The 20,142-nt window shown below is 57.6% G+C and overlaps 2 protein-coding genes and 1 long non-coding RNA gene across 12 annotated transcripts in view; 1 reads left to right on the forward strand and 2 right to left on the reverse strand.

Moving 5' to 3' along the window:
- The window catches only part of ATP2A1 (ATPase sarcoplasmic/endoplasmic reticulum Ca2+ transporting 1), a 21,844-nt gene extending 19,673 nt beyond the window's left edge, over nt 1-2,171 (reverse strand). The window contains exons 1-3 of the mRNA XM_060172991.1: nt 1,852-2,171; nt 1,566-1,583; nt 1,207-1,289 (exon numbers count right to left, since the gene is read on the reverse strand). Coding sequence (XP_060028974.1) covers nt 1,207-1,289; nt 1,566-1,583; nt 1,852-1,969 — 219 coding nt within the window. The 5' untranslated portion in view covers nt 1,970-2,171. The remainder of the gene's footprint in view (nt 1-1,206; nt 1,290-1,565; nt 1,584-1,851) is intronic.
- On the forward strand, nt 1,244-9,717 carry LOC132533102 (uncharacterized). 5 transcript variants are annotated; one of them, XR_009544991.1, is made up of 5 exons: nt 1,244-1,330; nt 3,758-3,800; nt 3,905-4,126; nt 7,128-7,279; nt 9,587-9,717. It is a non-coding gene; the product is annotated as an uncharacterized LOC132533102 (long non-coding RNA). The 5 variants fall into 5 exon arrangements; XR_009544988.1 differs by lacking the exon at nt 1,244-1,330 and adding an exon at nt 3,054-3,185; XR_009544989.1 differs by lacking the exon at nt 1,244-1,330 and adding an exon at nt 3,075-3,185 and having other exon boundaries at nt 3,755-3,800.
- Nucleotides 5,344-18,973, reverse strand: SH2B1 (SH2B adaptor protein 1). 6 transcript variants are annotated; one of them, XM_060172998.1, is made up of 10 exons: nt 18,354-18,526; nt 15,912-16,945; nt 14,177-14,278; nt 10,562-10,653; nt 10,294-10,469; nt 7,389-7,592; nt 7,059-7,270; nt 6,795-6,966; nt 6,242-6,341; nt 5,737-6,105 (listed from the first exon to the last, which is right to left on the reverse strand). In XM_060172998.1, the coding sequence occupies exons 2-10, from the start codon at nt 16,854-16,856 to the stop codon at nt 6,087-6,089; spliced, it is 2,022 nt and encodes a 673-aa protein (XP_060028981.1). In that variant the 5' UTR covers nt 16,857-16,945; nt 18,354-18,526; the 3' UTR covers nt 5,737-6,086. The 6 variants fall into 6 exon arrangements, with proteins under 6 accessions (XP_060028976.1, XP_060028977.1, XP_060028975.1 ...); XM_060172997.1 differs by having other exon boundaries at nt 5,967-6,105; nt 6,739-6,966; XM_060172993.1 differs by lacking the exons at nt 6,242-6,341; nt 18,354-18,526 and adding an exon at nt 18,840-18,973 and having other exon boundaries at nt 5,344-6,105.
- Between the last annotated feature and the right edge of the window lie 1,169 nt (nt 18,974-20,142).

Consider the following 20,142-nt stretch of genomic DNA (forward strand, 5'->3'; position numbering starts at 1 on the left):
CAGGAAGTGAAGGGGAACACCTGTGTGTTGGGGGGCACCCCACATCAGTCTGGTTTTCTGCACACACAGAGGCGCAGGCTCACTGCTGTTATGCAAGGTGACAGGCGGGCACAGACTCGCATAATCCCAGGATTAGCGGGAATGCTTTCGGGTTTCCCTGCCTGTTTGTCCTGGAGCCTCAGGGGACACCCAGGCCAGCTCCCCTCAGTCTGCATCCAGCCCACTGGGGCCCCCGAACTTGAAAGACCCTGTGGTCCTCGCAGGCGCGGGGCCCAGCTGCAGCCCTCCCCCCACCCCGCGGCCGAGGGCGAGGAAGCTCCAGTTTCAAGCGGGAGCAGGAGGGGTGGGGATAGTGTTACCCGCCCTGGTCCACACCCCACCCCAGCTGTTGCCACTGCCAGGCAACCGCCCGGCAAATGTCAAGGAGCAAATCTGAGAAGGGAGAGGGGAGGCCCTGCCAGTTCGGACTCGGGGGGCCCTGGGGGGCCGGGAGAGGCCTCCTTCAATGCTGCCAGAGGGGCTGGATTTTTAAACAAAAATGTTATATATTTGTTTTTCCATCCAGTGCCTTTTTTTTTTTTTTTTGCAGCACTGAACTGCGAGAGAAGCCCCACAAAAGTACAGGAGGGGCTGATGGGTGGTGGGGACCCTGCGGGGCAGGCGAGGGTCAGGGCGTCGAAGCGGGAGTGGAGAATCAACCCCCGTTTTGTCCCCGGGGAAGGAGGAGGTGGAAGGGCCGGGCCAGAACAGGCGCGGGAGAAGGCGACCCCGGGACTCGCAGCCCCGGCGGGGACGAGGGTGACATGTGCACCTGCGCCCCCAGTTCGGTCACCCTCGCACCGCGGCTCTTTCCCGCCTCCTGAGGGGAGCCCGCCGGAGCCAATCGGCAGCCCGGAGGGCGGGGCGGGAGCTCCAGAAGGCCGGTGATTGGCGGGCGCGCGTGGCGCGAGGCCTGATGGGAGCGCGGCGGGGCTGGGCGCGGGGGTAGCAGCGCGGCCGCGTCTTGGCGGAGGACACCCTTCAAGCTTAAAATAAAACCCGCCTGCGAGACGCGGGCGGGGGCGGGGGGAGCGTGGGGCCCTGCCTCCCTCTTGTTCCAGGGCTGCGGGCTCGGCTGCGTGAGCTGGGGACACCCCCTCCGCCCTGTGACACCCCCATTCCCCGCGACATGAGGCCCTCCCATCCCCACCCAGCTCCCCCACTTACAAAGGAAATGCAGGCGGCCAAGAGAAGGATCCGCACCAGGAGGTCTTCAAACTGCTCCACCACCAGTTCCCACAGGGACTTCCCTGCGGGGAAGAGGCAAGCGGAGGGGGCCCCCACGATGAAGGTCAGGGCCCCGAGCCCCAGATTGCAGCAGAAGGGGGGCGGCCTGCCGCTGGGTACTGAGAAGGGCCGAGGGCGCTCGCCAGGAGCCCCCCCACACACACACACACACACACTGAGCAAAAGCCTGGAACCTTCTGCCCCCAGCCAGACTCTGAGCCGCCCCCTCCCCGGGGGAGGGCGAAACCCCGAAAACATGTGGGGGTGTCACTTATTGAGAGAGCCTGCCAGTGGCTTACCTTCCTCGGCAGGGAGCTCTTCCCAGGGAGAGAAGAAGCAGAAGAAGAAAAAGACAAGACATAGTCACTCAGGGGTCCTTTGTGAGGATGTCCCCACACCCGGGACTTTAGGGCCAAGGTCAGAGGTCAGCCATCGCCAGTGGCATCTGGAGCTCAAGGTCATTCCACCAAACCTCCCCAAACTCCGGGTCTCGGGGGCCCCTGCTTTCTCAGCATCACTGTACCTACCCGGGTCCCGCCCTGGAGGGAGGGTGGACCGCCCGCCTCCCCTCTCAGGGACACTTACCATTGGGGCCATATTTCTCCATGTGCCGCTTTACTTGGTCCTGGGTGAGGCCTGTGGTCTCGCTCACCCCAAAATAGGCCAGACATTCCTCTGTGGTCTTGGAGTGTGCGGCCTCCATCGCGCTCCCTTCCTGGGGGCCCAGGGAGGGCTGTGTGTTCCTTCTGGGGGGCTCTCAGGCGTGGGGGGCCTTCCTCAGTGTGTCCACCTGCCTGTGTCTGGGCGTCTTCCTTTTTCTAGTCCCCTCTCCTAACCCCCCAGGTTCGTCTTCCCTCCACCAGGCTCTGACCCCCGTCCCACTTGCACAGCCGGCCGCCCCCCCAGCCCCCGGCTGGTCCTTATGAGGGAGTGGGGGGGCCAGGCTCCCCCCTCCCGCAGGCCAGGGATTGGCTGGCTGGGACTCCAGCAGGAGGGGTCAACAGAGAGAGATTTCTGCTGACAGAGGGGGAACGGTGGGGCTGCAGGCTGAGGTGTCAGTCATGATGGGAGGGTGCCCCCCCAGCCCTGGGAGAGGGGAGCAGGGAGAGCCTTCTCTCCTGCTACAGACTCCTCCCCCAGCTGCCTCGACCTCCTCTCTCACTTCAACCTTCCAAACACATCCCCTTAACCCCGACTTCACCTCCCACTCTTGTCTCGCGGCACCTGCTCCCTCTCTACACCGAGTCTTGTTCTATGGCCACAGGCTCCTGGCTTCGCCCAGTTTGTGAAAAAAGGCAGCAGCAGAGATACTGCAGCCTTCAGGGGTAGGGACGGTGGTGGGGGGGTGTCAACATCCATTGGGGGCCAGAGGAAGTGGCTCTGGAGGGACCAGGGGAAGTTGAGAGGGATGGGGTCAAGGGGATGGGGCCGCGGAGGTAACCCTACTCCAGGGAGGGGTTGCGGCAGCCATCAACAAGGGATTTAGTGTCCAGGCCTGGTGATCAAAGCCAGGACTGCCCGTCTCTCCTCTCAACTACCCCCACCCCGCGAGTGTGCACACCCTGGTGTCTGGGAACACAGCCTCCAGCCCCCCCCCCCCCATCCCTGACAGGGAATCCCCACCCCGCCCCAAGAAAATGGGATACCCAGGCAGCCAGCTAACCCGAGAGGCTACAGAATGTGCTGATGGCAGAGGGGGAGGGATAAGTGTTCAGGCTGGGGGTGGGGGTCACCCCAAGTCACAGGACGAGGGTGACCTTAGCCCACACAGTGCTCTGTAACCCAAGGGGTGTGCCCACGGCAGACCCCGGGTGGCATGTGCCTTGAAGCTGTGTTGTTGAGTGTGCTGGGGCTGTGTGCTCAGATCCGGAGGACTGTATCCCACTGCAGATGCTGGGGACCTGGGTCAGCTGGAGATGGTAGAGGCTTTGGAAATATGGCAAGGGTGGGGGGCGCAATTCAGCAGGACAGGTCTGGAGCAGGGCTGTGGGATCAGGGGGAAGCGTGTGAGGAGGAGCAGGCGCGCTGGGGAGCTGGCAAAGCCACTAGTTGTTGCAGAACTGGGCTGGGTGTCAGCTTCCTTGGAGCAGCAGCTGCTTGGAGCCCCCCAGCCCCCACCCCTGCCCCAGGCTGAGGGCTGCTCGGGGTTCCTATGGGACAGCTGCTGGGAGAGCAGGGATGTGGGCAAGGAGAGACTCCTGGCACAAGGTCAGTGTGGAGGCTCAAGACCTGGGCCTCAAGGTCCTCCGCTATCTAGGCCTCAATTTCCTCAAATGGACAAGGAGTCGGGTGGCCTGTTGTGGGCACTCAGGTGGATGGCCGGCAAAAGGAAGACCCATTTTTGGGGTGCTGGGCCAGAAAGGGTGGGTGAGGCTTAAGATTACCCCCACCCCCCATGAGTGTCCCATGTCCCATCCACTGCCTGCTCGTGGGGGAGGGGCAGCCTCCCGGGTGACCTGAGGACAAGGTGTTCCTTTCCCTCCCCTAGCAGAATCCTGCTGTGACCCTGGAGGGGGGAGCCCAGACAATGGGGTGTGAGTATCTCATCATACAGCCACCACCACCTGGCCTGCACCCACCCCCCAGGCTGGAGCCAGGCCTTTTTGGCACCCACTGACTTCTCCCCACCACCCACCAGAGGACTGATGTCTTAAAGAAGCAGGAATGCCCAAACATGGAGCAGTGATCCCGACAGAGCTGGGCTTCAAGGAGGCGGTGGTGCTGTGAGACCCAGGACAGAGTGCTGCCAGTGGGGCCCTTTAAGGTCTCTGCCTCCCCCAGCTTCCCGGAGGGGACAACTGAAGCCAACCAGCCAGCCAGCCACCAGCCAGGGCCACTGGAGGATCACCCTGGAGAGCAGGTGTGTCCCTCCCACCCAGAGTCTGGGGCCCGGAGTTGGAAGGAGGATGTGTAGCCTGGCCAAGCCCTGACTGCTTCTGAGGCCCACTGCCCACGGAGGGGCCACCTCTGCACCCTACCCTCAGAAAGCAAGTCACTGAAGGCTGAGAGGTCGGGAGGGGAACCTCACAGAACCAATTGCTGGAGGATTAGTGGCACAAGGTCTTGCTTCCCCAGGGGCACCACAGCCCTGCCACCTGGCTTTGAGAACCCGCCACCCAGATCCCCAAATCATCCCTGCTCTTCACGGCTGATTCTACCTCTCCTGAGGCCAAGGCTTGGGGGAGCCCCAGGGATTCAATTGCATCGGGCAAGCCAGCCGGCTCTGCCACCCCCACCCCCACTAGCCCCCAGCCTGGGTGGCCTGTGAGAGCCCAGCTGTCTCCTGTCCATCTCCAGACAGGACACGAGGCCCAGAATAGCAAGGTCACAAATGAGGGGAAGGGCCTCCTGGAGGTGGGGGCAGAGGCTGAGGAGCACAGATGGGGGGGGAGACCAAGAAGTGGGATTCTCCAGAGCCTGCCCCTGCACTGGCTTCCATCACTCATCCCACACCTGGGGAGCCCAGTGCTGGGGGTGGGGGGGCACGGTTCTGTTCAGAGTTGCAGAGCGGGAGCTTCCCTGGAAGCCAGGCCTTCTGGTCTTGGAAGCCAGGTCCCAAGGGCAGCATCTGGGCTAAGCACACACCATGGCCGCAGTCCGGGCCTGGATGAGGCTTCTTCCCACTTGGCAGCTGAGAGAACTGAGATGAGATGGAGTGGCTGCACCTTGTCCAGGTTACAGTGACAGAAGCCAGTGTCCCTTGTCGCCCAGCCTCCGGCTTCCCCGCCTGGCTCTAAGTTACAGCCAGCCTGCTCTGGGGCCCTTCTGTGCCAGACTGTACCCCTCCCCGCCTGCGCCCTCTCACCCCAGCCTCACAGCAGAGCGAGGAGGAAGTGCCTGCGGGGCTCAGCTGCTGCTTGCTATTCCCCACTGCTCTTGGCTGGAGACCCCTAAAGTGATGTCTGGCTCTCCCCTTTTTGCTCAACAAACAGAGCAGCCCACAGAGAGGTGGGCTAAAGGCATGAAGCTGGCGTGGGGGCCTGTCCTCTGGGGGCTGCTCCTCCAGCCACCTGAACCAGCCACCAATGCCCCCCCCCCCCCCCCCCGTCAGTAATCATGCTGGAATGGAGATAAACCATTTATTTATTTATTTGTCTTCATTTTGTTTAAAACAACAACAACAACCTTAATAGAACTGACAGCCCTTCCCCCCTCACCCTTCCGAGGGCTGGGGGGTGATTAATGGGGAAATGGCCCCCAGGGTGGGGCCAACTGTAATAGCCCCTTGGGGAGGTAATGGAGCCCAGGTCCCTTGCCCAGGGGAGGGAGTGCCTGTAGTGTCTGAACTGGGGGTGTGGGGAGTGAACGGGGCTCTCGAACCTTTTCTTGTACCGACATACATGCCCTTGGCTGTCAAGGGTTGGGAAGTGTGTAGAGGGGGGTTCCTACTGCTCTCGGTCTCTGCACAGCCCCTCATGAGTTGAGGGCTGGCTGCGGAGCAAGGAGGTGGACTGTGGAGGGGGAGGGGGTCTCACACGAAGGAGTACTGGTTGTTAATGGCTCTGGGGTGGCCCCCTGCGTCTCCTTCACCCCCTAGCGGTAGCTGCGAGAGCTGCACCATCTGGCTGGCCCCAGAGTCCCCACGGGATCCGGTGTCCCCCGGGGCCTCCACGCCTGCTGCTATGGCCTCTTCCAATTCAACCATGGGGACCAGCTCAGCCACGGGGACCAGCTCTTCCTGGACCCCTCCAACGCCCGCTTTCTCTTTCTCTTGCCTCTCTTTGGCTGCTGCGGTGGCCACTTCTGGCGTCCTCGACGCCTCTTCTGCCCCAGGCTGTGGGGGACCTGTCCATGAAGGGGGTTCAGGGGGCTGGGGTGGGTCATGGGAGGTATTCGGCTCTGGAGAGGAAGGGCGAGAAGACACATGGATTGTGGAGGGAGGCTGGCCCTCGCTCGGCCCGCGCCCCGTGTCCTGAGCAGCCCCCCCGTCTGTGGAGGATGGAGCATGGGCGGCGCTGAGGAGCACCACACTTACACACAGTCACTCGCTCCGAAGGGCATGAGGGTGGAGGAGGCATCGGGGTAGCATCGATCTCCCTCGCACACCCCTGCATGGCTCCCAGCCTGCTCCCGGCCTGGGGGTGGGGGTGGGGGAATGTGGGGACAGATGGGACGTTGGGGTGGGGGAGAGGGAGAGATCAGACAGGGCTGTCAGACACTGGGGGAGCCGGGCACGCCCAAGGCCAGGCTGCAACGGACGGACGGAGGGAGGGCAGAGGAGGACAAGGCCGGGAGGGTCCGGAGACAGACGATGATGGAACATAGGGCTGAATGGAATGGGGATGCGCCTCCCACCGCTCAGCTGCCCCCCTGGCCCAAGCAAGTGTCCCCCCACTCCATCCCTCGCCTGCCTGGGTCTTCGCCGCGAGCTCCTTCTGCCCAGTCCCCCACCCCCAACAAGCCTTTCCTCCTCACGCCAGCCCCCCCCCTCCCCCCCGCCCCACTCCCGGCCCGTCTTTCTGGCACACACACCTCCTCGATTCGTGGGTGCACGGGCACCTCCTCCCCTGCAGACCTGCTCTGCTCACCCTGCTGTCGGTGGGCGGATACGACATAGCTGACAAGGACCACGTCGCTGGGGCCTCCGGACTCCAGGGGGATGGGGTGCACCCGGAAGTGCTCGAGCATGTCGAAGATGGACTGGAACCACAGGTGCTGGACCCGGCACTGGCCCTCCTCGTTCAGCGACAGGCGCAGGTGCTGAGGGCGGGGGGAGCCAGGTGAGGCAGGAGCACGTGCCCCAGACAGACAGACTCCCCGACACACCCCCACCCACCCTTCCCGACACTCACCTTGGCCTTGCCCTGGAAGTTGAAAGTCAAGACGTATTCACCCCGCCTTGTCTCGCTCTGCCGGACCAGGAAGACACCATGGGAGCCGGTGCCCCCCGCCAGGACAAGCTGGGCGGCCTTGAGCCGAGAGAGCATCCCATGGAACCACGGATACCCTGAGAGGGGCTGGTCGCTGTCACTGCCCTCTGTCTCCCCGGGAAACGGGAATGACCCTTCAGAAGGTGAGGAGGAGGCAAAGTGGAGTCAGGGAGGTCTCCCCCATCCTGGATGGCTGCCCCCCCCACACACACCCCACCACCCTCCTGTGGGGCAGACACCCACCACTGGTACCTGTAGCTATTTCTGGAGTGTCCAGGGGTGGGTAGGGGGCTGAGAGGGGGTGCACTGTCCCTGCTGGGGGCCCCTCTTCAATGGGGATGCGAGGGGGCAACTCAGGGGGAAGCAGTTCCATCGAATCGAAATGGGAGGCAGCGATAGAGGCCGAACTGGGGGAGATGGACGCTGAGGGACGGTCTGAGAGGCCCCCGTATGCCCCTGTGGGTAAAAACAGAAGCGGGTCGAGCTGACAACTCTGCCAGCCACCCTTTGGCAGGACCCTTCCGCCTGGGTCCACCTCCCCAGGCGCCCACAGAGCCCTGCTGAGCAAACTGCCAGGTGTCTTAGGCCGTGGCTGCCGGCGCGTTTGCAGCGGCTTCACTCTCCCGAGCTGCAGACATGACCCAGCGCCCAGGCCCGCCTGTGCTTTTCCTGAACAGTGGCTTAAATGACGGCTATTGTTGCAGATAAAGGCAGAATCCCTCAAATACTTCTGCATTTAAAAGGGGGGTTGTGTGGGGCTGGAAGGTGTCGCATCTGGTTGAGCACGCATTACCATGCACAAGGACCTGTGTTCAAGCCTCCAGTCCCCACCTGCAGGGGAGAAGTTTCACAAGTGGTGAAGCAGTGCTGCAGGTCTCTCTCTCTCTCTCTCTCTCTCTCACTCTCACTCTCAACCCCCCCCCCCAATTTGTCTCTATCCAAAGTATTATAAAAGGCGGGGATCGTGTGGCCCAGGGGATAGTGTAGTGGCTAAAATTTTAAACTTAAAACTCTAAGGTGTGGGCAACTGGTGGTGCAGCTGGTTAAGCACACACACTACAGTGTGCAATGACTGAGGCTCAAGCTCCTGGTCCCCACCGAAGGGAGTAAGAGCTGCAGGCGTCTGTCTCTCCCTCTCTATCTCCCCCTTCCCTCGCAATTTCTATCTCTATCCAATAAGAAACAAAATAAAACAGTAAAGTGCAAGGTCCTGAGTTCAATCACCGGCATGGCATGTACCAGAGTCACACTCTCATTCTCTCTCTCTTGTTTCTACTTTAAAATATATATTAAGAGTGGGGGGAGCTGGACAGTGGTGCCCCTGGTTGAATACACACATTAGCATGTGCAAGGACCTGGGTTGGAACCCTGCTCCCCACCTGCAGGGGGGGATGCCTCACGAGTGATGAAGCAGATCTGCAAGTCTTTCTTTCTCCCTCTATCTCTCACTCCCCTTTCAATAAAACAGAAAGGAAAAGGGGGGGAAATGGCTTCTGGGAGTGGCAGTGCCAACACCGAGCCCCGGAGATAACCCTGGATGTGATTAAAACCAAAAGGGCAGGTGGAGGGTCTCTGCTGGCCTATAAAGTCCTCACCACTCAAGAGGCTTTAGAGAACTGCTTTTGATGACTAACCCCCCCCCCCACACACACACACCGCCATGGGGCCAAGCTGATCCTTATGCTAACTCGCATCCAGGTCACCCTCCACTTCAGCCCAGCTCCCCCATCCAGCTTCCCCGCAGGTCCTGAGTTCTGCCCGTCACAGCTCAGCTCTGGCCGCTTGCCTCCTCCAGCCCCGCGTCTTTCTCTCACCTCCTCTGGGTAGCATTCCCTGTCTATCCGCCTTCCTTCCTCGATTCTCTTCCTCCTCTGAGCTTCCGAGACGCTTCCTGCTCACAGTGCTCGGAGGACACCGAGCATGGGGCTCTCCGCTTTAGAGGTGGCACTTTGGACAGGGGGTGAAGTCTTGACAACTCAGCTAGACTGTGGGCCCCCAGGAGGGTGAGGAGCTCATTTCGGGCACCCCTGTGCCACCCCACCGAGCCCCGCCCCGGCCCGCAGCCTGACACAGGGCTAGTCAGCAACCCTCGGGTGAGCCCAGAAGTCCCTCCCTGATTCCAGCTGAGAAATGAGGGAGCTAGAACTGACCACTTGTAAGGTTCACTCTAACACTGAGAATGTCGAGTTCATCTGTCCACTGACTGAGCACGGCCTGCAGGCCAGAATGACACTCAGTGAGGCAGACGCGGTTCTGGGAGTTTACATGGTCAGCTGGGTGTGTGTTTAATCCGGCCAAGAAGTACTACAGAGCCCAGGAGGGAGGGCAGTGGACATAGCACTGGGGTTCTTAAGCATGAAGTCCTGAGTCTGATCCCCCACATCGTGTGTGCCAGAGTGAAGTGCTGCTTCTCTCTCTTCCTCTCACTAATAAACTAATTTTTAAGCGAGGTCGCGGCACACCTGATTGAGCACACATTACCATTTACAAGGACCCGGGTTCAAGACCCCAGTCAGCACCCACAGGAGTGGGGGAGGAAGAAGCTTCATGAGTGGTGAAGCAATGCTGCAGGTGTCTCTCTATTACCCCCTTCCTCCTCTCAATTTCTCTCTGTCCTAACAAATTAAATTAAAAATTTGAAAAAAAAATCTTTTAAAAAGTATTGCTGACATTTGCAGAGAAACAAAGAACAAGGCCAAAACCAAGATGCCTACGAGTTCCGGAAGTCTGGAGGAGAGAGCCATTATTACCAGTTAGGGTTGTGGCTGCCATGAGAGTTTGGGAAAGATGAAAAGGCTGGGCACAGAAGGCCAGCTGGGTGACAGGGGAGACAGCACAATGGCTATGCAAAGACTGTCATGCCTGAGACTCCAAGGTCCCAGGTTCAGTCCCCAGCACTACCATAAGCCACAGCTAAGCAGTGCGCTTGTTGGTCTGTCTGTACCTCTCCCAATAAAAATAAAAATAAAAATAAATCAGGGTGGCTGGGAGAGGCTTGGGGCTCTGGTAGATTGAGGGTGGAGATGGTTCTAATGGCTGACAGTGGCTTGATGGGTTCAGAGGCAGAAGACAAGACGGCTGGGGAGCAGAGCCAGGATGCAGAGAAGAGCCAGGCTGAGGGCTGCTGTGAGGGTCACCCCTCCAAGGGCCCCCTTACCCTGCGACAGACGGTCATTGCTCTCGCTGGGGCCCAGCAGCAGGTCCTGGCTGGGCAGGCTCTCTGAGTGATTCAGGCAGGGCGGCTCCAGGGTGCCCGTGCTCTCCCGTGGGAGGAAGGAGGTGCCGGGGACCAGCGGGAGGGTCATGGGGCGGGGACTGGTGGCAGGGCAGGGGCTGTGGGGATGACAGGAGGCAAGTCGCCAGGTGAGAGGTGCAGGGTTGCTCCCCGACCTCACTCCCAGCATCCCTCAGCAGCAGCTCCTCACCCTGGGCTCAGGCATTCTTGGATGTCAGCCACCCAGGCTTTCACGTGCAGTGCGTCAACTGTCTCCAGGATGTACTCCGAGGGGCCTTCCACCTACAGGGACACAGGTGGGCACGCAGGCCACGTCAAGACTTTCACCGACTCACGCAATGAGGCTAGGAAGCTCCTCCCTGCCCCTTCCTGCCAGAACCACTGCACCGTAGACAGGCTCTCGACACACGTATGTACCCCCCTACCACCTTGCTTACACGGCTAATGTGCTGGGAGGCAGCTCTGAGCCGGTAGAGCAACACTTTACTAGGACCTGGGTTTGAGCCCCATGTACTGCAGCATGGGGAAGCAGTTTAATGAATGCTGAAGCAGTTGGTCCGGGAGGTGGCACAGTGGCTAGACTCTCAGACATGAGGTCCTGAGTTCAATCCCCAGAAGCACATGCCCCAAAGTGATGTCTGGTTCTTTCTCTCTATATTATCTTTCTCATTAATAAATAAATAAAATCTTAAAAAAAACTGGAGGGTGAAGCAGTGTTTCTCCTCTCTTCCCCTTTTGACTTTTAATTTTTTTTATTTGTTTACTATTGGGTAGAGACAAAGAAAAATTAGGAGGGAAGGGGGACATAGGGAGAGAGACAAATAACTACAGCCCTGCTTTGCCACTCATGAGGCTTCCCTCTACAGGTGGTGGCCAGGGGCTTGAACCCAGGTCCTTACACATGGTAGTGTATGTATCAGGTGCACCACCACCCACCCCCTTTATCCATTTCTATTTGGAACTGAAGGGGGGGGAGTTCATCAGAACAATGGGAGTCAGGGCCCAGGCAGGGGTGCACCTGGTTAAGCATTCACATTACAGTGTGCAAGGACCCAGGTTTAAGCCCCTGGTCCCCACCTGCAAGGGAGAAAGCTTAATGAGTGGTGAAGCAGGGCTGTAGGTGTCTCGCTGTCTCTCTCCCTCTCCATTTCCCCCTTCCTTCAATTTTTCTCTGTCTCTATCCAATAATAAATAAATTAAAATATTTAAGAAACAGAACAGTGGAGTCATGCAGGCATGTGGCACCAGCAGCAATTATAAATAAACAAGCAAATAAATAAACATGGCTGGAGAGATAACAGTGGTTCTGCCAAAAAAAAAAAAAAATCAGTGTTCTGGGAGGTGGTGCAGTGGATAAAGCATTGGCTTCTCAAGCATGAGGTTCTTAATTCAATCCCGGACAGCACATGTACCAGAGTGATGTCTGGTTCTTCCTCTCTCTTATCTTTCTCATGAATAAAAAAAAAAAAAAAAAAAAACTTTTTTAAATTTGTTATTGGAGACAGAGAGAAATTGAGAGAGAAGGGGGAGACAGAGAGGAAGAGAGACAGAGAGATACCTGCAGACTTGCAGGTGGGGAGCCAGGGCTCGAACCAAGATCCTTACACCAGTCCTTGCGTTTTGCACCATGTGCACTTAACCCACTACGGTACCGCCCGACTCCCAAAAAAATTCTTTAAAAAAAAAATTCACAAAGCACAAGGACCGGCATAAGGATCCCGGTTCGAACCCCGGCTCCCCACCTGCAGGGGAGTCGCTTCACAGGCGGTGAAGCAGGTCTGCAGGTGTCTATCTTTCTCTCCTCCTCTCTGTCTTCCCCTCCTCTCTCCATTTCTCTCTGTCCTATCCAACAATGACAACAATAATAATAATAACAACAATAAAACAACAAGGGCAACAAAAGGGAATAAATAAAATAAAATAAAAAACATTTCTTTAAAAAAAAATTCAAAACATTAATTCCACAATAAATTTAAAAAAAAAATTCATGCCTGAGGCTCTGAAGTCCCAGGTTCAACTCCCAGCACTACCATCAGCCAGAGCTGAGCAGTGTGTGTCTCTCTCTCTTTGTACTTTTCTCATTAAAAACAACATAGGGGGGCCGAGTTAAGTGCACATGGCACAAAGCATGAGGATCCCAGTTCAAGCTCCCCATCTGCAGGAGGGTCGCAAGCGGTGAAGCAGGTCAATCTTTCTCTGCCTCTCTCTGTCTTCCTCTCCTCTATTTCTCTCTGTCCTATCCAATGACAACAAAGGCAATAACAACAAAAATAAGGGTAGTGGTCCCGGAGGTGGTGCAGCAGATAAAGTGCTTGACTCTCAAGCATGAGGTCCTGAGTTCAATCCCCGGAAGCACATGTACCAGAGTGATGTCTGGTTCTTTCTCTATCTTTCTCATCAATCAATAAATAAAATCTTAAAAAAATAAAATAAAATAAAATAAAATAAAATAAACAAGGGTAACTAAAGGAAAAAAATAGCCTCCAGGAGTAGTGTTTTTGTAGTGCGCACTGAGCCCCAGCGATGACCCTGGAGGCAATATAACCCCAAAACAAAAACACTGCTTCTGTGGCCATTTTTTCACTTTTTTTGGATAGGACAGAGAGAAATTGAGAGGAGGGGAGGATATAGAGAGGGAGAAAGAAGCTAGACACCTACAGACCTGCTTCACAAATTATGAAGCAACCCCCCTGCAGGTGGGGAGTTGGGGACTTGAACCAGGATCCTTATACTTTGTACTACGTGTGCTTAACCCAGTGCACCATCCCCCGCCCCTTCTTTCTTTTTAAATAAAAGCAGCAAGCTGGGGAAAATAGCACAATGGTTTATGCAACAGGCTTTCATGCTAGAGGCACAAGAGGTCCCAGGTTCAAGTCCTGGCACTACCTATAAGCCAAAGCTTAGCAATGCTCTGGTAAAAAAAAAAAAAAAAAAGTTAATAGCCGAAGGATGTGACACTGTGGGCTTACAAACACATGATCCTGAGTTTAATCCCTACCAGTGAATGTGCCAGGGTGATGCTCTGATACAAATTATCTTGTTCGTTAACAATTTATTTATTTATTTTTTGTCTCCAAGATTATCACTAGGGCTGCTGCCAGCACAATGAATCCACAGCTCCTGTCCCCCTCCTCCCCATTTTATTCAGTACGACAGAGAGAAATTGAGAGGGGAAAGGGAGATAGAGAGGGAGAAAGACTGGCACCTGTAGACTTGCTTCACCGCTTATGAAGCTTATGAAGCTACCCACTGCAGGTGGGGAGCTGGGGGCTTGAACCGGGATCCCTGGGCAGGTCCTTGTGCTTAGCACTATGAAATATTCAATTTTTTTTTTTTATTTATCTTCCCTTTTGTTGCCCTTGTTTTTTTGTTGTTGTTGTAGTTATTATTGTAGTTGTTGTTGGATAGGACAGAGAGAAATGGAGAGAGGAGGGGAAGACAGAGAGGGGGAGAGAAAGACAGACACCTGCAGACCTGCTTCACCGCCTGTGAAGCAACTCCCCTGCAGGTGGGGAGCTGAGGGCTTGAACTGGGAGCCTTATGCCGGTCCTTGCGCTTCGCGTCACGACGTGTGCTTAACCCACTGCGCTACTGTGGCATGAGAGGTAGCACAGAGGATGAAGTCTGGACTCTTAAGCATGAGTTTGACACCTGGTATCACATATCCCAGAATGGTGCTCTGGTTCTCCTTCTCCTCCCGCTCCTCCTCTCTCACTAGCAATCTTTAAAAGCAAACAGACAGCTATGCTAATAGCTTTCTCCCCTCCACACATGCTTCAAGGGGTAGGGCACCAAGGCCTCCTACCTTGACCACAAATGTGTTCTCCCGGTCGGGCATCTCCAGGGCAGTGGTGGTCCGCACGTCTGTGATAGCAGAGCAGGGGATGCTGAGTCGAGGCCGGGATGCCTAGGTTGGAGTGGGGGAGAAACAAATTACGATTTGGGTGGGTACAGGGCAACCATCTTTCCCTCCCTTGCATTCAGGCTGGCAAACAGATTCTAACAATCCTGGGTTTCTTTGTGTTTGTTTTTCACGAAAGCACTGCTCAACTCTGGTTTATGGTGGTGCAGAGCATTGAACCTGGGACTTCGGAGCCTCAGGCATAAGAGTCTCTTTGCATAATTATTATGTTATCTATCCCTGCCCACAATCCTGGTTTTTAAGCCCTGCCCACAGCTACTAACCCCAAACCAGGAGTTAGCTTCAAGACGGCAAAGCAAGTGCTAGAGAAGTAACACAGCGGTTTATACAGCAGACAATCCTGCCCGGGACTCAAGTCCCAGGATCAACCCCACATGCCAGAGCGGAGTCATTTGTGGACAGGTTCATACATAAACAAGCAATGAAGCCAAGGGCAGGAAGGCGATGCAGTGGGTAGGTGCTGAACTTGGAGCCATCAAGGCCCAAGTTTAAGCCCTGCTATCACATGTGCTAGAGTGATGCTCTGGTTCTCTATCTTGTGTTAGTATTTATGCAATTTTGTATTGCAACAGAGAAAGAGGAAAGGGAGCTAGATAGAGAGCAACAGAGACACCTGTAGCCGTGTTTCACTACTTGTGAAACGACCCCCCTGCAGGTGAGAACTGGCTGGGGGGCCTGAACCCTGGTCCTTACACATTGTGCATGTGCATGTTACCAGGGGAGCCATCACCCAGCCCCTATTGTGTTAATAAATAAGTAAAATCTTTTTTTTTTTTTTAATGGAGCAAGCAAGGACCAGAAGATGGTGCAATGGCTAAAGCGGTGGATTCTCAAGCATGAGGTGCCAAGTTCAATTCCGGGCATCTCATGTGCCAGAGTGATGCTCTGGTAATCTCTCAACAACAAACAGCATCTTCAAAACAAAGAAGCAAACAAACAAACAAAAACAAAACTGAAGCAAACACAGCTGGGGAAATGGATCAGCTAGCAAAGCACTGGACTTGCCTGCCAAGGGTTCCCAGTTTGATTCTCAGTACCACACGTACCCGAGAGATGCTCTGGCTTCTCTCTCTCTCCTCTCTCTTACATGTAGTAAAATAAAACCAAAAATGGGGAGCTGGGCAGTAGCGCAGTGGGTTAAGCACACATGGCGCAAAGCGCAGACTGGTGTAAGGATACTGGTTCGAGACCCCGGCTCCCCACATGCAGAAGGGGTCACTTCACAGGCTGTGAAGCAAGTCTGCAGGTGTCACCTTTCTCTCCCCTATCTTGTCCTCATCTCTCCAATTCTCTGTTCTATCCAACAACAACAAAGATAAGCAACAGGGGGAAAAAAGCCTCCAGGAGCAGTGGATTCACAGAGCGGGCACCAACCTCCAGCGATAACTCTGGAGGCAAAAACAAACAAATAAAAAAAAAAAAAATGAAGCAAGCAGCCCAGGTGGTGGCATAGGGGTAACATTCAGACTTCCAAGCAGGAGGTACCACATTTGGTCCCCAACTCTGCATAGGCCTGATGGGACCCTGGCATCTCTCCTCTTACAAAAGGAATACATCAACAAATCTAGCAAGCAGGGCTCCGGCGGCTCGGCTGTCCCCCACCTGCCCTGGGCCTCACCTTCGGCGGCACAAAGAACTCCAGCCGGCTTCCGCCTCCTCCTCCTTCACTTCGAAGCAGTAGGCGACACTTCTGCCACTGCGGCTGCCCTCCTCCCCCGGAGCTGGGCCCGGCCGCCCCTCCACCCCGGCCCAGTCCAGCTGGGTCGGGGGCTGCCTCCTCGGCCCCCATGAAGCTCAGTAGCTCCTCCCTCTGCACCAGCCCCCCAGAATCCTTCACGGTGCCCCCACCCCGACTGAGTCTCAGCCTCTCGAAGCGGTGAGTCCATCGGTCCCCTGGAGAGGTTCCGTCACTGCCCAGGCCCCTGCCAAGAGTCCCGGTGCCACCAGAGGAGTTGGAGTTGCTGTTCCCACCTAAGACTGCAGGCCCCGATGAGGTTTCCACGGGTCCCGCCGGGGAGGGAGGGTCACCGGCCCCCCGCCACTGCAGGATACCCCGGACAGAGCCCCGGACTGAGCGCCCCACCGAGCGCAGAGAGAAGCGTTTCTTGAGCTTGGGTTTGGAGGACACCGTGGAGGAGGCCGAGGCCGAGGCGGAGGACCTGGGCAGGGGGCCGGCCAGGTCCTCGGAGGAGCGAGAGGGGCCCAGCACCGCCAGGGGCCCGACCGGCCGGCAGCTCTCCAGACCCAGCTCGTGAGGAGGCAGCTCCACGCCGGGGCTCAGGGGTGCCAGGACGGACGGTGACAGCGAGCCCGAGGCCCGGGCCACCTCCGCCTCGAAGTGCTTCAGGAAGAGCTCGGCGAAGCGCCGGGAGAAGGCGACCTCGTACTGGGGGTGCGCATACTGGGGGTGCGAGGCCAGGTAGAGGCGGAAGCGGTGGGCGAAGTCCAGGGCGGCAGCACGGGCGTGGGACTCGCAGAACTCCCGCCAGCTCGGGGGAGGCGGGGGTGGCAGCGGGGGTGGCGAGGGGGAGGCCCCGTCCTCCGGGGAAGGGGCACCATTCATGATGGGCCCCAGGAGGAGGAGAGGGGCAGCCTGCGGCAGGGACCGGTGACGAGGGGCAGGGCCAGGTGAAGTGGGCAGAGCCGCAGCCGCTGCAGGAGGAAGAGAGGCACAGTTACCCCGTGGGCTCCGGCCCTCCCAGTGCTGCCCTGGCCCCGCTCCTCCCACCCCACAAGCCCCCCAAGTTGAGCCTGCACCCTTCTCCAGCTGCTTCCTGGGTGCTGGCTCCCGGCCACCTCTGAGAGAGGGCTTCTGCCCCTCATCTCCCATCCAGGGCACTCGCTCCACCATTCCCTGCCACAGGCTGGATCTCAGTTCCTGCCGAGGAGGTTGGAGCTCCAACTACGAGCCGCTGCTTCTCCCACTAGTTAGTCAAGTGCCAACCTCGGTCACAGCCCCCCACCGTCCTCACTCGGGGGGCTCTACAAGGTCCCCAGGCCCTGCCTCGAGCATCCTCTGGTCCATCTCAGGGGAGGGTGGCCGAGAGGATGATGACTGATTAACGTCAGGGTGGGTGGGACACACCCAGTAGAGTGCACACATTACCATGCACAAGGACCAGGGTTCAAACCCCCATCCCCACCTGCATGGGGGAGAAGCTTCAGGAGTGGTGAAGCAGTGCTGCAGTTCTCTCTCCCTCCTTTTATATATATGTTATTATTGAGAAAGGAGAAGAGAAAGAACTAGACTTCACTCTGGTACATGTGCTGCCGGGGACTGAACTCAGGACCTCACGCTACAGAGTCCAATGCTTTATCGCCCGCACCACACCCCAGACTACTCTCTCTCTCTCTCCTTTTCTAGCTCCCTCATCCTTCTCAAAAACTCCGAGAGTGGTGGGTTTTCGGTTACAGCACCTAAGCCCCAGATTACCACCGGTAGGATTAAAACTAACTAAAACGGCAACTGCCTTGAAAGCTGGCCCCTGAACCCAGCACCCAAGCCCTGCAGGAAGGAGACTTGGAACCACCACAACTGGCTTCACCGGTGCCCTTCCGTCTGGGGCCCAGAGACAGCGGCAGCAGGTGAGGAAGGGGGTCAGGGCAAGGCGTGGCTGACCACAAAATCAGTAAGGGGGGGGAGTGGTGGCGGGCAGTGGCTAAAGCCTTGGACTCTCATGCATGACGTCCTGAGTTCAACCCCCGACATCTGCATCGCATGGACCAGAGTGATGCTCTGGTTCTCTCTCATTGCCAAATAAAAATTCAAAAAAACTAAAAATAAAAATCCGTCAAACCAAACAGTCAGTGTGGGGGTTATGAGACTCTCCACCTCGCTCGTTCCTCACTGGGAAGCTTGGAGGTTAAAGTTACGGGGTGAGGACGGGCGTGACATCCCCATGCGGGGCCCTTGCAGCAGAGCCGCGGGAGCCACCGACCGGTCGCAAAGGAAGCGGCGGGTGGGGGGCAGAGCCGGGCAGGGGGCTCTAAGTGCTGCTAGAAAGGGGGGGCCGGGCAGCTCAGCAAAGTCTCCCCTCGGCCCTCGGGCTCCTGGCCGGACCTGCAGGCGGCCACCCGGGGCTCTTCCTCCCTCCAGGGCGGCGGCCGCACGCGCGCCGATGGCTGCAGACGCGGGGGTCACTCCTCGCCAAAGCGAATGAGGCGGGAGTGGGGGAGACGAGCCCCCCGCCCCGCGACCCAGGTGCCCCCCGAGCGGCGACTCGGCGTCTCCTGCCCGCGGGCTGGACACCGTCCCCCGCGCACCTGCCTCTGGGCTCGGCCCCCGCGGGAGGAGGGGTGGGAGCTGCAGGCTGGGCTGCGGGCCCGGGGGTCCCTCCACCCCGCCCCGCCCCGCCCCGCCCCTTCTCCCGGGCCGCAGCTTCCTCCGCGCCCGTCCCGCGGGCTTCGATCTCCAGGGCCGAGCGTCCCACCTGCCGCGGGGAGCCTCCCACGCCCGCCCCCACCCAGGACTCCCCTCGGGTGCCGGGGCTGGGTCGCGGAGAGGGAAGAGCTACTAGAAGAGGGGGAGTTCCGGTTCCGGTCCCACCTGCATCTCGGTCCCCGCGGTTAACTCCGGCCGCGGCGGCAGCTCAGACTCCCTGCCCACCCCCTCCACTCCTAGCGTCCAGGTGGGTTCTGCGCAGACGTGGGGGACCCTTCTTCCGGTCACCAGAGGAAACGACCATCGAGAGGAAAGGCGAGAGGGAAGGGCACCTTCATAGTTGCGTTGTCCTCCCGATCCGTGGAGACACTTGGAGACACTTAGGAACATGTGACTCTCGAGGGTTCCGGGACGTCACCAGGTGCATCTAAAAGAGACCCTAGAAGGACCCTAAGGAAGGAGTTGAAACCCATCAGGGCATCTCGCGGAAGGAATTCAGGGACAAAAGAGGGCTTGTCAACCATAGAGTCCCCAGACGCTATTGGAGGCTAGAGTAGCCACCGGGTGCTTAGAAACCAACGAGACGAACCGACCTTTATCCGGGCCCGATGCAGCCTAGAGCGTCCGGCCTGGCTGCTCGCCGACACCGCAGCCAACGGGCCGTGCCTGCGAAAAAGCGGGTGACCTTGGAGAGGCCCCTGGAGGAGGCTCATCGGAGCAAAAGGGGCTGGGGAACCCATCCTGGATAAAGTGGGGGTGGGAGCGAAAACAGTGCAGTCAGTTTGGGGCGTCTTTGTGGGACGTAAGGAAGCAAGACATGGAGACCACACACAGAACTTGAGCCGCATTCAGGTCTAGCGGGTGGTTGAAGTCACAGCCTGGTGCGGTCCTGTGGGTCTGGTTGACCCAGCTCTAGCTGAGGGCATCTGCCAGTGCAAGGCAGTGAAAACTCCAGAGTGAAAAGAGCTTTAAAAAGCGCGACCTGGGGGAGTCGGGCTGTAGCGCAGCGGGTTAAGCGCACGTGGCACAAAGCGCAAGGACCGGCATGAGGATCCAGGTTCAGGCCCCCGGCTCCCCACCTGCACGGGAGTCGCTTCACAGGCAGTGAAGCAGGTCTGCAGGTGTCTGTCTTTCTCTCCCCCTCTGTCTTCCCCTCCTCTCTCCATTTCTCTCTGTCCTATCCAACGAACAATATCAACAATAACAATAATAACTACAACAAGGCTACAACAACAATGGCAACAAAAGGGGGGGAAATGGCCTCCAGGAGCAGTGGATTCATGGTGCAGGCACTGAGCTTTGCCACACTGGAGGCAAAAAAAATTACTTGCCCTGGAGATGACACAGCATGCTTGGGGTACTCAGTTCAAGCCCTGGCATCACATGTACTAGAGTAATATTCTCTAGCTCTGTCACTCGTTAATAATTTCTTTGTTGTTTTCTACCAAAATATTGCTCAACTCTGGCT

Source organism: Erinaceus europaeus, chromosome 15, assembly GCF_950295315.1.
Source record: "Erinaceus europaeus chromosome 15, mEriEur2.1, whole genome shotgun sequence".
NCBI classification, from domain to species: Eukaryota; Metazoa; Chordata; class Mammalia; order Eulipotyphla; family Erinaceidae; genus Erinaceus; species Erinaceus europaeus.